At 34.7% G+C, this 16,004-nt stretch overlaps 1 protein-coding gene across 1 annotated transcript in view; it reads left to right on the plus strand.

Annotated features, from left to right (window-relative positions):
• Positions 1–16,004, plus strand: part of LOC113047539 (uncharacterized) — a 402,993-nt gene that overhangs the window by 18,850 nt on the left and 368,139 nt on the right. The window contains 4 exon segments of the mRNA XM_026208903.1: positions 1,309–1,392; positions 1,777–3,148; positions 3,150–3,715; positions 5,169–5,342. Coding sequence (XP_026064688.1) covers positions 1,309–1,392; positions 1,777–3,148; positions 3,150–3,715; positions 5,169–5,342 — 2,196 coding nt within the window.

The raw sequence follows: 16,004 nt of genomic DNA on the forward strand, positions 1-16,004 counted from the left end.
CTGGAATTTATGTCTTGGGTCGCTAGGCGATGTCCCGGTAAAATAGATTCTGACAAAGATTACAACAGCCAACGGATCGATCATTTATATTATGTATACTAAGTAAATCATTAATTTAATTTAAATGTAATTTAATTTAACTTAATTTAAAATGTCATTTAATTTAACTTAATTTAAAATGTCATTTAATTTAACTTAATTTAAAATGTCATTTAATTTAACTTAATTTAAAATGTCATTTAATTTAACTTAATTTAAAATGTCATTTAATTTATTTAATTTAATATAATTATACAGTTCTTAAAGATAGTTGCACTATTTTTTTTCTGTTGCACTCTGAATACTTCTCACTCATTTTGTGTGTAGTTTGTGAATCATTTACACTGTTTTTGCACTGTATTGTTGAAGACAATTTGTGCAATTGTTTTTACTATATGCTGCATAGTTTGTGTTTATTGTTCATACTCAGATTTAAAATATATTTCTCAGAAGAATAAAAAAGAAATGCAATTTATCTTTAAAAGAAAATCTAAATTAATGTTTTATGCCTTCATTTGTCAGAATTCCTGAGGGGAAAAAAACATTTCATAAGGCTATTTTAAGAAAAAAATATTAAATGAAGTTGTTTGTATGCATTTAAATAATTACACATGCTAAAAAAATAAAACATGGTGAAGAAAAAATAAAACATTTCATAGGGCCCTAAAAATGTAATTTTTGGCATTTTTTTGCAGTAGTTTTTTTTTGGGGGGGGGGGATTTTTCCTTTTAATAAATTGCTGTGAAAATGTATAAACATTATGATTTAATTTAATTAGACATGCTTTTTGATGAATACAATTTAATTTAACCATTAAAAATGAGTAGTGAAAAAATATATAAAACAGATTTTATAGGGCCCTAAAAAAAGGAAAGCAATAAGTAGTGAAGTTACTTTTCAAATGCAGTAACTAGTAAAGTAATCCCATTACAATTTACAGAAATAGCCAATTTGCAAATGCCAGAATGCTGCTTATATAGCCAGATTGCCCCCCCCCCACCCCATGTGGAGGGCTTCATGGACATAGGCTTGTGTAAATCTGCTGACTTACCAATGTTACATTTTATTACAACTGCACAAACAACTGCATTATTGTAAAAGCTAATGATGCTTTAGAGAAACGCAACCCTGAGCAGCACCTAAAAACACATACAGCACAATAGAGACATCAATGCTCACTGTGCTCCCTTACCATAGTTACAAGGCATACATTTTAGCAGACAAGACAATATGCCAAACACAGTCTGAAAACATATCTCTATTTCTCAGCATCATCAACAGGAAGAGAAAGAGAGCAGCTTCTCCACTGCAGCCCCCTGATCTCAGTGATGGATCGGTGCCCTTTGATCCTGTGTGAGTATATTTATGTAGGGAGAGACATTCAACACAAGAACACATATTGTGGACAGAAATAACAATAAAAAATGGTTATATTTATTTTATTTGTACAGTGGCGTTCTTTAGAGAGAAAAAAAAAATCAATCCTTATCTAAATCAAATCATGACTTAAAGAAAACTCTAAAGAAAGAATCAGTAGCCCCTCAGCTAAATAACACTGTCTAATCACACAGAAATTAAGTGACATACTGTATTTTTGTCACATGTGTTAACACATCAGTATTGATAATAATCAGGAATTCATTTGGCCACAATAGATTCATTATATATTACATAAACACTTCCTCTGTTTCTTTAAAGGTCTTTTCTGTTTGTTTTTGTCGGTTCTTTTTAATATAGTGGTAGGAAAGCTGACCAGATCAGATATGTGTCCTGTCCGTCCAGCATATCCTCCTACAGTCAGAACCACATCAGTCATTATGAAACAGAAGCAGCTCTGCAGCTCGATTCTCATCAACCGGAGCATGATGATCTGCAGAGAGTCAAAGACCAGCACAAAACCAGCATGAAGAACAAGTATGAGAGCTTATTTGAGGGAGTCAAACTACAAGAGAATCAGACCCTCCTGAACAGGATTTACACACAGCTGTACATCATAGAGGGAGAGAGTGAAGGAGTGAATGAAGAACATGAAGTGCTACAGATGGAGAAAAGTTACAGGACACTCCAAGACACTCCAATCAACTGCAATGACATCTTTAATCCTTTACCTGAACCAGGAGATGAGGAGAAGAGAAGAGAGAAGAAAGACACAATAAAGACTGTTCTTACTAAAGGCATCGCTGGAATTGGAAAAACCGTCTCTGTGCAGAAGTTCATTCTGGACTGGGCCGAGGGAAAAGCCAATCAGGATGTAGATTTCATGTTTGTGCTTACATTTAGAGAACTGAACTTGATTAAAGATCATCAGTACAGTATTCACAGACTTCTGCTTGACTTTCATCCTGAACTTCAACATCTCGACTCAAAGATTTATGATGAATGTAAAGTTGTGTTCATCTTTGATGGTCTGGATGAAAGCAGAATTACACTGATGTATTCAGACAGTCAGAAAGTTTCTGCTGTGACTGAGATTTCATCAGTGGGTCTGTTGATGTCAAACCTCCTGAGAGGAGATCTGCTTCCCTCTGCTCTCATCTGGATCACCACCAGACCAGCAGCAGCCAATCAGATCCCCTCCAACTACATCAACCGTGTGACTGAGATTCAGGGATTCAATGACCCTCAGAAGGAGGAATATTTCAGGAAGAGAATCAGTGACGAGCATCAAGCCAACAGAATCATCTCACACATCAGAAGAGCAAGAAGCCTCCACATCATGTGTCACATACCCGTCTTCTGCTGGATCTCATCCACTGTGCTTCAAAACATCCTGAAACAAGATCTCAGTGCAGAAATCCCTCAAACTCTGACTGAAATGTACATCTACTTCCTGCTCATTCAAACAAAGATGAGGAACCAGAAGTATGAAGAGAGCGATTCAGAGAAACTCCTGCAGTCCAACAGAGAAGTGATTGTGAAACTTGCTGAACTGGCTTTCAATCAGCTGATGAAGGGCAATGTGATGTTTTATGAGGAGGACCTGAGAGAGAGCGGTATAGACGTCACTGACGCCTCAGTGTATTCTGGGATCTGCACGGAGATCTTTAGAGAGGAGTCTGTGATTTATCACAGGAAGGTTTACAGCTTTGTTCATCTGAGCTTTCAGGAGTTTTTTTGCAGCACTGTATTTGTTTTTCTGCTATTTACACAAGAACAGTGAGGTTCTGAAGATGTTCCTGACAGGAAATAACAGAACTCGGTGTGAGAATGTTCCTCTGGATGTGTTTCTGAAAGGAGCAATGAATAAAGCCTTGAAGAGTAAAACTGGACACCTGGATCTCTTCCTTCGGTTTCTTCATGGGATCTCACTGGAGTCCAATCAGAGACTCTTACAGGATGTGCTGATACTCACAGAGAACAACCCAGAGATCTTCAAGAAAATAACCCAAAACCTCAAACGAGGTCAAAAAAACAATATCAGTCCTGAAAGATGGATGAATCTGACACACTGCTTGATTGAGATGAAGGATAATTCTGTAGTTGAAGAAGTGCAGGTGCTTTTAAAATCTGAAACAAGAAGCAAAAGTCTTTCTCTTGCACAATGCTCAACTTTGGCAAACATGATCCTGATGTCAGAGGAGGTGCTGGATGAGTTTAATCTTAATAGGTACAACTTCAAATCAAAAGAGGGCAGAATAAGACTGATACCTGCTGTGAGGAACTGCAGAAAAGCTGTGTAAGTATGAAAATATGAAATTTATATTTAACAAACATGGATGTTTGATGAGCTTTATTAGGCTTAGTGTTCATAAACTGCTTAATGTTGTTTTGATTCTCACAATCAATTCTGTCAGTTTTTAGTAAAACATTTTTACAACTCCAGCCCTGAAAGGCTGGTATCCTGTAGGGTTTTGCTCTAACCTTAAAACAAGCTAATCCCACTTTTGTACTTGCAAACATGTTTAATTAGTGTTGGAACTAGGGGTGTGTGATATATATCGTCTGCGCTAATATCGTAAGTGTTCTTTTAACCATGTATGATTTGACATTATTGTATTATAGTATTTTGAAAAAAAAAACACTCAAAATACACCTAGAGTGCACACATACATTACGTGAAGTCAAGACTAATGTCCATATGCATTTAGAGGGTGTTCTTTCACTGCATGATTCAGTCTATTAAAATACATTTACGATTTATCACAAATTCAAGATGTCAACAGAAAATGTTTTTAGTTATACCATTTCATATGGCTTGGGTAATCAGTTTGATACAAAGAGTGATGCTTTTCTCAAAAATTACCATGATTTTAAATGTGATTTTTTTTTGCAACAATTCAATAAACAAGAAGTTGAATGAGATTACATTTTACATTTTAGACACCATATTTCCTGGTTTTGCTCAATTTGAGTTTCTGAGCAAAATGATGGTGTTTAATTCCTCAAAGAATTGTTTTCTGAAATTCACAGTTTGAATGATTCTGTTCAATCGCAATGACTCGCTTATTAACAGCGACTTGCTGCCAATTACTGGCAGTTTTAATTTCACATTCAAAGTGTCTTTTATTATTTAAATAATTTCAAATATCAGTTTTCAGTGTGTTGTTTAACATATAAAAACATTATTTGTAATTGCAGGTTAAATAAATTCATGTCTTTCATTAAACAATGTGTAATCATTGAAATGCTTCTTCAGATGCAGCTTCTGGGTTTACTCAGCATTGCAAAGATGAATTTTGTTGATACTGATTTTATTTGCTTGGTAACATCCCAAATGTCTTATTATTATTATTCACTTAATGAATGTAAGTATCTGACTCAGGAGATAATTAACCTTTTTAAAAAATGGTATTATAAAGATGCCCATGAATTGTAAAAAAAAATGTTTAAAATTATTGGAAGATTTTATTTAAGATTTATTTATATCAGTGTGACCACCACACAGAATATTAAGAATATCAAAAACTTAAGGAGTCAGCTCAACTAATTATCGTTAAGCTCTTTTAATGAGGTTAAATTTTTTATTTAAATATTTTGACCCACATGCTAAACAACCAGAAAGTAAACATGATCTGTATGTCCAGTGTTCAACTAACAAGATGCCTTATATTGAAGTTGTTTAACTAAGGAAATCTTTCAATCTGGTTGGGCACAAACGTGCATTTTAACGAGCTCCATGTATTTTTCAGATTGACATCCTGTAATTTCACTGATCAGCACTGTGAAATGTTGGCCTCAGCACTACAATCATCAAACTCCACCCTGAGAGAACTAGACCTAAGTAACAATGACCTACAGGACTCTGGAGTAAAACTGCTCTGTGCTGGATTTAAGAGTCCAAATTGTCAACTCAACATACTGAGGTTAGAGTTATATATTGATTCAGAATTTAATAATAATATGTGATATTTTCTAGTTTAATAATACATTATAAATGCATAATCCCATAATTAACTAAACAGAACCAATAACAAAATAAAGTACAAGATAACTACACAACCTTTTACTGTTGGATCCAGGAATGCCTTTTGTCTGCTTGTTGCTATTGCCCCATTTGCACATGTAATGCATGTAAATACCACTCTACCCCAGTAGGGGCCACCCTCCGCAGTCATGAACGACACGCATCAGGACTTCTTGGCAGAGGACCTCCTAGCCTGAAGTACGGCCCTCTGATTCGGCTTAGGCTGGGAAGTCCCTAGCCCAGAGTGTTTCTTTAGCCTCCGGTCCAGACACTCTGTTTCTGCACCTCCCTGTACGAGAAGCCAGTATGCGGAGGGGGCTGCTCCCACCCAGTAGCCCCTCCAGTATATCTAACTTCGTAAAGTGAGATAAATGTCATTATATTAAATGCATCTAAAAAACCAGACGAGTATACACGGCTGGCATGGTAAGATTCATATCAAAAATCAAAACTGAAATATTTAACTTCTCATAGTTAGATAAATGGCTCATTTAATTCCTCATTTTTATATGGAGCCAAACAACCAAACGAGTTAACAAGGTCTGGTATGGTAAGATTCACATCAAAAACTAAAAATTATGTATTACTTAGCAGCTTATTCACACAAACAATATAAATCTCCTCGGAGATAAATAGCTGCAACAGCGAGTTCACATTCAGATCGGGAAGAAATAATATAATATTAAGTGGGCTTCCAAGCCTCGAGAATGAGCTCTAGATCTAGGGAACAGGGGTGGGGGTAGGAAGTACCATCTCCAATCCGTCCACCAGATGATGCACAATCCCCATGAACTAAGTTGCCGCTGTGCCTCAGCTACATCAGGTCCGGAATCGCAAAATTACAAGCACGGACACACTCTTCGGAGAATGCCCGGCTAGAGCGAAGAAGCCCAATCAGCCCCCTTATTTTTTCTGAGAGCCAACTGGGCGAGCTAGGGTCCTCAATGATGTTGCTTGTTATAATACTAAGTATTATATGCTTGTGTAACTGATGCTTGTGCAACTGATGACTGTGCAACTGATGCTTGTGCAGCTGATGTTTGTGCAACTGCAAGCTCATCGATGCCCTCCATGTCAATCTCCTCGGAGAAAAACAGGCGTAGTGTCCCACCCTCTACTTGGGGGGGAAGGACTGCAGCGCGGTGGGGAGGTAGGAGATATCGATGCGTCTGTCTCCATTCCCTCCAGCAGATCTATCTACCAACCCAATGAATGCAGCCGCCGCTCCACCTCGGTGGACGTGGAACCAGCACCGCGAGGAATGCTGGTGAAGGCTCTCGTAGAAAGCCCTCCAGGATAGAAGCATCTGAAGCATCCCAGGCAGACCATGCACAGGCTGTGTGTATCCCTGCTCATAATTTAGTGTTGGCAGGGACGAACACACAATCGGAAGCACGATCTGGAATCGCCCTTCAAATGCCTTATCTTTGTCTTGCTCTTAGACATATTAAGGAGCTTACTGTATAGTGACAGACAACACTAAATGAGACTCAAAGACTGATAACATGCACACACATAGCACTTGCTGAAAGATGCAAAGCTGATGCCAGCTGCGCTGCACATGCTTTTATAACTTCCTGGTCATTTACGTCACCCCGCCTATGACATCACCCTTCCATTGGACAGATTGCACACAATATTCAGAGTCACTCACGCAAAAGGCATTCCCCATAGCATTTTGACGCAGCTCGAGTTCCTGAGAAGGAACTTTTGGTTGACCAAGCCTTTTCTCATTGACTAACATTTAGTCGAGTATTGGGGGGTAGCCCTAGAAATTTGTATTCTTCATTCAGCTAGTTTTGAATGATATATCAGGTATATTCTGGCAACATACTGTATGATAGGCCACATTGCAGTGGGAAGGAGATGCTGGATCCATTTCATGGCATAGAACAAAAAGTACTTGTGAATGATGAACTCCTAAGGAGATATGAGAAGGTTTTTGTTTAGCAACACGCAGATGAAGGGGGTACTAATTTTGAACTTAATTAGAGCAACTTAGCCATGCAGAGAGAACTTGTAATGTTTCTTTGTCTCCAAGAGAAAAGTTTAATCTTTCTTGAAAAGGAGGGATTTGCAAATTGGTGCCTTTAATATCCAGCATTGAGACTGGATGATGCTGGTTTTTTTAATCAAATATCACTGAGTAATGCTAAGCTTTTATTCATGAATTCATTTATGGTGTGTGTGTGTGTGTGTGTGTGTGTGTGTGTTTGTGCATCTTCTGTACATATTTCTGGAAGTACATTTGATCAGTATCAGGCTTGTATTGCCACTTATGATACTGTTTTCACTTCATGGGTCATGACATGAGAAATCAAATTTGCCTTGATGTTTTGACATATAAGAGGTTTAAAGAAATATGAACAAATCATTTATTTAATCAAGCTCCAAAGACAGCTTTATATATATATATATATATATATATATATATATATATATATATATATATATATATATATATATATATATATATAAGGGGACATGTGACGATCTTCAGGGGCAACTATATTTGGATATGACTGCCTTCAGAGCTCGACATCAACAAATAGTTATCCATCATCTCACCATACACCCCACCTATTGGTGTTTATTTGCTGAATGGGTGACAATTTTGTCTGACACTTGTAGCTTGTCATATGTGAGCATTGTGGCAAAAGCAAATAGAGCCAATTACCATCACTGATGCTCTGCACTGATGCATTATACAGGTGCACATTCAATTTCTGATGTATTCCAGGCACTTGAGTCTGTTGGCAAACAGGACTTTGTTTAAACTGCTCTTTTGTATTCCTTTACAGCCTACAGATGGATCCCAGCATCAGTTTTGTCACAAATGTAAAATGTAAAAGCCCTTTCACACCAAAAAGTGTAATGAATACACTAAGGGTGCTGCGATCACGATCGGCCGATCGTTATGTGCATCTCGTCAGTAAAGCCGGTTCTCTAATCAGCGGTTAATTCCATCAGGTGCGTGATTTCACATAGAGCAGCTGTTACTACACAGAGCCGTTGTTAATAGAGAAGATGCGCAAATCCACTTCATTCAAATCTTCTCAGTTAACAACGGCTCTGTGTAGTAGAGAAATCTCGATCGGAGCACCTCAGGCTGAAGTAAATTCACGTCTGTAGAGTAGAACGCAAGGCAGGAATGTTTAAAACTTATCAACAATGAAGCACAATTTTTAGTTAATCTAAAGTCATCTTGCTTATTAGTATGGTTGAACTGGTTCATCAAAGATCAGCAACAAAGACACTGGTTAATAAAATGGGATTATATGCATTTGTGTTATTTAACACATTTAATTATTGCATGTTTGCTTCATATTCAGTGTTTGCATTTCACAGTTTTAATTAATTTTGATGAAAACTTTTTTTTTTTTTTTTTTTTTTTTGCGAGTGGGGTGAATTAATGTACATTCACATTTAGTCTAGAACTACAGTAACATCATGTTCAAACACCTCATACAACGCCTCTGTACCTCAGATTTCTCCCAATATGGGGACAGGAGACTTGTCAGTCAATAAATGGGAAAACCAAAGTAACTGGTATTTCTTTTTTGAAAAAGTAACTCTAGTTACTTAAAAAAAGTAATTACTAGTTACTTGAAAAAAAAATCTGATTACGTAATTTACGTAACTTGTAATGCGTTATCCCCAATTCTGATCCCAAATGAGAAATAGCAAGCCTCACCAACCAGATGTTGCATGCTTCTATAGCTCAAAGGTAGCAGCCACAAACATGCCACCAAAAGTGTAGTACTAAGAAAGACCACACATATTCTTTTTCTCCTTTGTTTTACTTCCTCTCACTCGTTAACTCTCACCAGGTCTATTATCCTCCATTTATTTCTCTTCAGAAGTCATGTTTGAGTTTTGTGAGTCTCTCTGAGATCTCGTCTCACTGTGAAAATGATACTACAATCAGCTGGTGTGTGTGGTCCCACGGTCTGACCGAATCGTGTAGTGTGTGCATGTGGAAGATTATAACTGGCCTCACCAGTTGTGTGATCTGGAAGAAACCGACAGAAAAGAATGTCCTCCTCAATATTACCATTTTTTACATGTCTGACATAGGTAAGCAACTGTGCTAGCCCTGCAACATCAGTTGTCTCTTCAAGCTGGAGGGCATATTACTGGCTCATTACAATTGCTCTTTAATGTCGCTTGCCATGTCAGATGCCGTGGCTAACAGTGTCGTTAGAAAGGGGATGACACTAATCTGCGGAGCGAAATTATCTCCAAACATGACAGATAGCACCTTGGCTATTGTGTTAGATTTTCTTACTTTAGCAACTCATTTGGAGTTGAAGTAGGATGCCTCTAGACACCTTTTGGACACTGATGTGCAGTGTTTGAAATAACAGCGTTTAAAAGAACGGCGTTAGGTAACGACGTTATTTTTTCAGTAGCGGGGTAATCTAACTAATTACCTTTCCCGTCTTTACAACGCTGTTAACATTACTGGACGTTAAATGCGGTCCGTTACTATGCATTGATTTAATAATATGCAATCCGAACGCACCCCTGGCTCACACGGCGAGTGAGCAGGTGGGTTAATGACGAGATAAGCAGTTGTGATTGGCTAAGGCAGAGTCATGTGTTTCATGGTAGCCAATCAGAGCCAGTGTTTTTACACACATGCCGGCACACGCGGCTGCGCCAGCGGCTCCAAACACACACACAAATGCACACAAACACACACACACGCAACAGCTACACAGAGATTTGCAGCAGCAGCTGAGATGGCGAGTCAGGAGCAATCCGATTAAAAGTTGGCATTTTCTAGGTGAAGATATAAGCACTACTTCAAATTCATTGTGGTCAAAGGCAAGAACGTGCATGTAATGTGTACATGTAATTTGTGACACACGCATCTACAAAGCTAGTGGCCAAAAACACTTTTCTTACAAAGATAATACTTGAAGTGCATGATAAAACTCTTGCTGTCTGTTGACGTGCAATAAATATTGAAAGTTATGTACCTGTCTGTTCTACTCATTGCAACTGACTTGTAAAAATTGCAAAAAAAAGTACAAATTCTCTGACACGTAGCAACTTTTTTTTTTTTACAGTAACGCAAATAGTTACTTTCCCTGGTAACGAGTTACTTTTATTATAGAGTAATTCAGTTACTAACTCTGTTACTTTTTGGAACAAGAAGTGAGTAACTATAACTAATTACTATATAGAATTACTAATATACTATATAGAACTATATTTATACTGTATGTTTTGTTGTTGTTGTTTTTTTTATAAGCAAACTAACATTAACACTTACTGTTGTAGATTATCTGGCTGTATGGTGACAGAAGAAGGTTGTGCTGCTCTGGCATCAGCTCTGAGCTCAAACCCCTCACACCTGAGACAGCTGGATCTAAGCTACAATCACCCAGGAGATTCAGGAGTGAAGCTGCTCTCTGATACGCTCAAACATCTGGACAAACTCAAGTAAGTTGTTGAGTAGGCCAGTTTTTGTTGGGGGGGGGATGCAAGTAACAATTAAATTTTCAATAAGAAACACACAGAAAGGAAAAGAGTTTTGGTAGCAGTGAAGATTATGTGAAATATCATGAATAATATTTAAAGTAATATTTACAATCTACATTTGCAGTCTCAATTAAAAAAAATGCATTAAAACAAGATCAAGGTTTTTTGTTTCGTAGTAGTGTTAGAAAATATATTTTGAATAAATGTTATTCTTATTAACTTTTTATTCAACATTGAATCCTTAAAAATTGCATTATCGTATCCAAAATGAATAAATAAATAAATAATAGAATAAAACCTTAGACTGGAGTTATGGCTGATGCAAATTCAGCTTTGCATCACATAAATACATTATATTTTAAAGTATATTAAAATAGAAACATTATTTCATATTTTAATAACATTTTGCAAGATAATTTTTTTTCTGTATTTTTGAGTAAAATAAATGCAGCCTTGATGAGGATAAGAAACTCATTGAATCATTCTGATCCCAATCATTTGTGCATTAGTGTATGTGTGCGTGTATATATGTATTTGGATACACCAATTACAGAATTTCAGAAAATGTATCCAAATGTTCGCCTATCATTTATCAATCTCAAATATGGTTTATCATTTGAAATTGAAAAATGTAAGTAGTAGCAACTGTACATGGCCCCTCACTATCAGGCACAGGCATAAAAAGTGTTTGTGTGCATTACATGGAGGTACTGGTGAAATCACTTAATATTTTTCCTGGTAAGTGGAAACAACTTGTAATATGGCATAACTTTTGATTGTACAGATAAGAGCAATACATCATTCAAAAGGGAAACGTTTTATTTATACTTAACAGTTAGGGCTGGGACAATGTAGGACAAAAAATACCTTGACTCAAAATATGCGCATCGATTAGTCGACCTGTTTTTATTTCTCTAAAAATCTTTGCAAAACTTTTACCTTATGTGCGCTGAATATATGCGATGGCCGATTCAACATTCTGTCCAACGTTATATAACCAATCCAGGGGTTTTTCTGCATTGATCTTTTTTTTTTTGGCGGCTGAAAAAAGCCTTATTTGATCGGTGAGTGATGTAGAATAGAATGACTGTTGCGCCTGACAGGGCGCGTATGAAAGAGAGCCCCGGCCATGCGTGCACACTCACAGTTTTCAAACAACACAAGCGCTTCTTGCTCTCTCTCTTTCTTGTGCATATTAATCGAAATCATTAAACACGATAGAAAAAGGGTGAAACACCAAAGTTTCACGCGCGCTCGCGCACTCACAGTCTTCAAACTACACGAGCGCTGTCTTGCGCTCTCTCTCACGCTCTCTCCCTAGTGTATATTAACCAAAATCATTAGACACGAAAGAAAAAGGGCGGAAAGCCAAAGTTTCACGTGGAGCATTCAGAGATTTTTTTTTCTCCATGACAGGCTGCTGGCTCCCACTTTTTTTTTTTTTTTGGAAAAGCACTCTCTGTATTAGCTTAAAGCCCTCAAGTTTACATTGGTTACTGTGTTCTTTCAATTGCTCTAACCAAGTATTTTGGGTGACCTTTTTTATTGAATGATGACATCACAAAGCAGCGTGTCATAAATTAAGATCAAATGTTTCAAAAAGGTTATTTGTCTGCTTCACTGACGTGCTATGTGTCTCATGAAACAAAACTAAATCTAGGAACACTGCAAATTACACTGTGTATAATACTGTATATACAGCTGTTGATCCATGCCTATGGCAAAAAATGATTTTGCTTTTGGTCTCTAAAACGAACCGAATGCCTCGAGTTTACAAAAAAAAAAAAAAAAAAAGAATAAAATGGTTTAATTGTGAATAGAACGGCTTTAAATCTCCTGCTCCACTCAACATTGGTTTCTGTAGAGCTGGCAGGGTTACTTTAACTCAACAGTTCATGATAAGACTGTTAGAAATCCTGACAGAATCACAACATCCACACCAGTTTAATCTTTGCAGGGGTTTTTTTTCCTTCTCTAATTAGATCATGGGAACAACTAAAAACAGTTCTCACTTTACACATACAAAAAATAAAAGTTATTAAAAGACAGATAGCTAAGTGTGTGCGGGACCTGTTGAAATCGATCATCAAATTATTAAGTGTAAAATTCTAATGTTTTATTTGAGGCATTAATGTGATGTAATGTAACGTAAATATGTGTTGAAAAAAATAGGCTGTCTGTGTATAACACAGTATTCAGAGTATTTCACCTTTTCTCTCATTTTATACATTTTATGGCATAATGCAAACCTCTTTAAATGTAGGCCTATAATAATTTATAATACTGGTCAGTATTGTAGAGTAAGCACACACTAAGCACTGCTGTCACTGTAATATTTCACTGTAGTCATAGAGTTTGAAAATTGAGCTTTTCTATGATGAATAATCATTCAAGGTTTACAATGCTACATTATTATTTGAATATGTATTGTGCGCCACCTGCTGGTCATCTCATGAACACGTGTCTGGGGTTTACACGTGGCTGTAGAAGGCTTTTTAGTCGACTACCAGCTGTATATTAATCTTTGGCCACATGTCACAAGCCAGAATCTCTGGTTTCATTATGTACACGATAACAACCAGAGTTTATGAAAATCTTCACACTGGCAGGAGTTCTCAAAATGTTCATCTTCAGTAATCTGGTGCTGCGTTTGGACGAACAGACAAACCACACAGAAAAAGCTTTGGTTTTGATAAAACATGTGTTTGTGTGGACTGGGCCTTTCAGTCTTCATCATTTGAGTCGACATCTTTTAAACAGATCTGTTTATGTTTTTAATAACATTCTTTTACATCTGTTATTGTTTGAATTTCATTCATTTTAATGGAAACACTGTTCATGGAAATTGTATAAATATTGCATACATAAAATCCCCTGAAAATTCTTTAAAATAATCAGAAATATTATTGAATATATTACATTGAGGTTATTTAAAAAGAAAAAAATGTTCATTTCAAGAACCAAACGTGACCCAAAAATGAAGAGAATCAGATCTTGATTAATTTTAAAGGAACAATAGTTCATATAAATTGTATAAATATTTCATAGTATCATAAAATGTCCTAAAAGGTCTAAAAATAATTTTAAACTATTATTGAACAAAAATGTATTGCAATAGCTTTTTATAAAAAATACAAAATGTTCATAAAGACGGTATAATTATTGCAGTGTATCATAAAATCCACTAACTTTTTGCAATAATAGTAAAACGAATATTATTGAACAAAAATAGATATAGAATGGAAAACTATTAATGTAAATTGTCTAAATATTGCATAGTATCATAAAATCCCCCAAAAATTCTCTAAAATAATATAATCAATAATAAATATTATTGAACAAAAATACATTGCATCGATTTTCCTTAAAAAAAAACATTTCATTTCAGGCTCAGAATTTAATTATTTTTAATGGAAAAATAGTTCATAAAAATTTTATAAATAATGCATACTATCATAAAATCTACTGAAAATTTCAAATAATGATTAAAGAATATTGATTGATTGAAATATTGATTTCCTTAAAAACAACAACAAAAAAAAACTTACATTTCAAGAACCAAATGTGACCCAAAAATGAGGAGAATCAGATCTTGATTCATTTTAAAGGAAAACCTGTTCATATAAATTGTATAAATATTGTATACAATCATAAAATCCCTTTAAAATTCACAATAATAGAAAATATTATTGAAAAAAAATACATACAACTTACATTTCAAGAACCAAACACGACCCAAGAATTAAGAGGCTGAGATCTTAATTAATTTGCATGGAAAAATAGGTCATATAAATTGTATAAATATTTCATAGTGTCATAAAATTTCCTAAAAATTCTAAATTATTAAAAACTATTATTGAACAATAATGTATTGCAATATTTTTTTCTAAATAAATAAATAAATAAATAAATATTTATATTAAAATATTTTTCAATTAAAAAAAAGTGGTTCATAAAGACGGTATAATTTTTGCAGAGTATCATAAAATCCACTCAAAATTTGAAATAATAGTAAAATATATATATGTATATATATATATATATATATATTACTGAACACAAATAGATATAGAAAAAATTATAAAAATAAAAAAAGACACTTAAATATTAGGAAACAAAGTGTGACCCAAAAATGAAGAGTGTCGGAATTAAATTAATTTTAATGGAAAAATAGTTCATGTAAACTGTATAAATATTGCATAGTATCATACAATCCCCTGAAAATTTGCAATAATAATCTGAAAATATTATTGAAAAAAAAGGGACATTGATTTTCCTTTAAATTGAAAAAAGAACATAAATTTCAAGAACAAGGTGCTTCCCCAAAATTAAGAGGCTCAAATCTTTATTACTTTTAGAGGAAAAATAGTTCATATCAATTTTATTAATATTGCATAGTATCATAAAATCCACTCAAAATTCTCTCAAATAGTCAGAAAATATTATTGAACAAAAATGTATTGCAATAGTTTTTTTTTTCTTTAAAAAATACAAAAATAAAAATATGATTAAAATACAAAAAGTGGTTCATAAAGACGGTATAAATGTTGCAGAGTATCATAAAATCCACTAAAAATGTGCAATAATAGTAATATATATATATATATATATATATATATATATATATATATATATATATATATATATATATATATATATATACTGAACACAAATAGATATAGAAAAAAAATATAAAGATAAAAAAGACACTTAAATATTAGGAAACAAAGTGTGACCAAAAAATGAAGAGTCTCGGAATTAAATTAATTTTAATGGAAAAATAGTTCATGTAAACTAGATAAATATTGCAAAGTATAATAAGGCACATTGATTTTCCTTTAAATAATAATAAAAAAAATACATTTCAAGAACTAGGTACTTCCCCAAAATGAAGAGGCTCAAATCTATATTACTTTTAAAGGAAAAATAGTTATTAATATATAAATTGTATTAATATTGCATAGTATCATAAAATCCGCTCAAAATTCTCTAAAATAGTCAGAAAATATTATTGAACAAAAATATATTACATTGATGTTCCTTGAAAACAAAAGAACTTACATTTCAAAAA

The sequence above is a fragment of the Carassius auratus genome, chromosome 28, assembly GCF_003368295.1.
Source record: "Carassius auratus strain Wakin chromosome 28, ASM336829v1, whole genome shotgun sequence".
Lineage (NCBI taxonomy): Eukaryota > Metazoa > Chordata > Actinopteri > Cypriniformes > Cyprinidae > Carassius > Carassius auratus.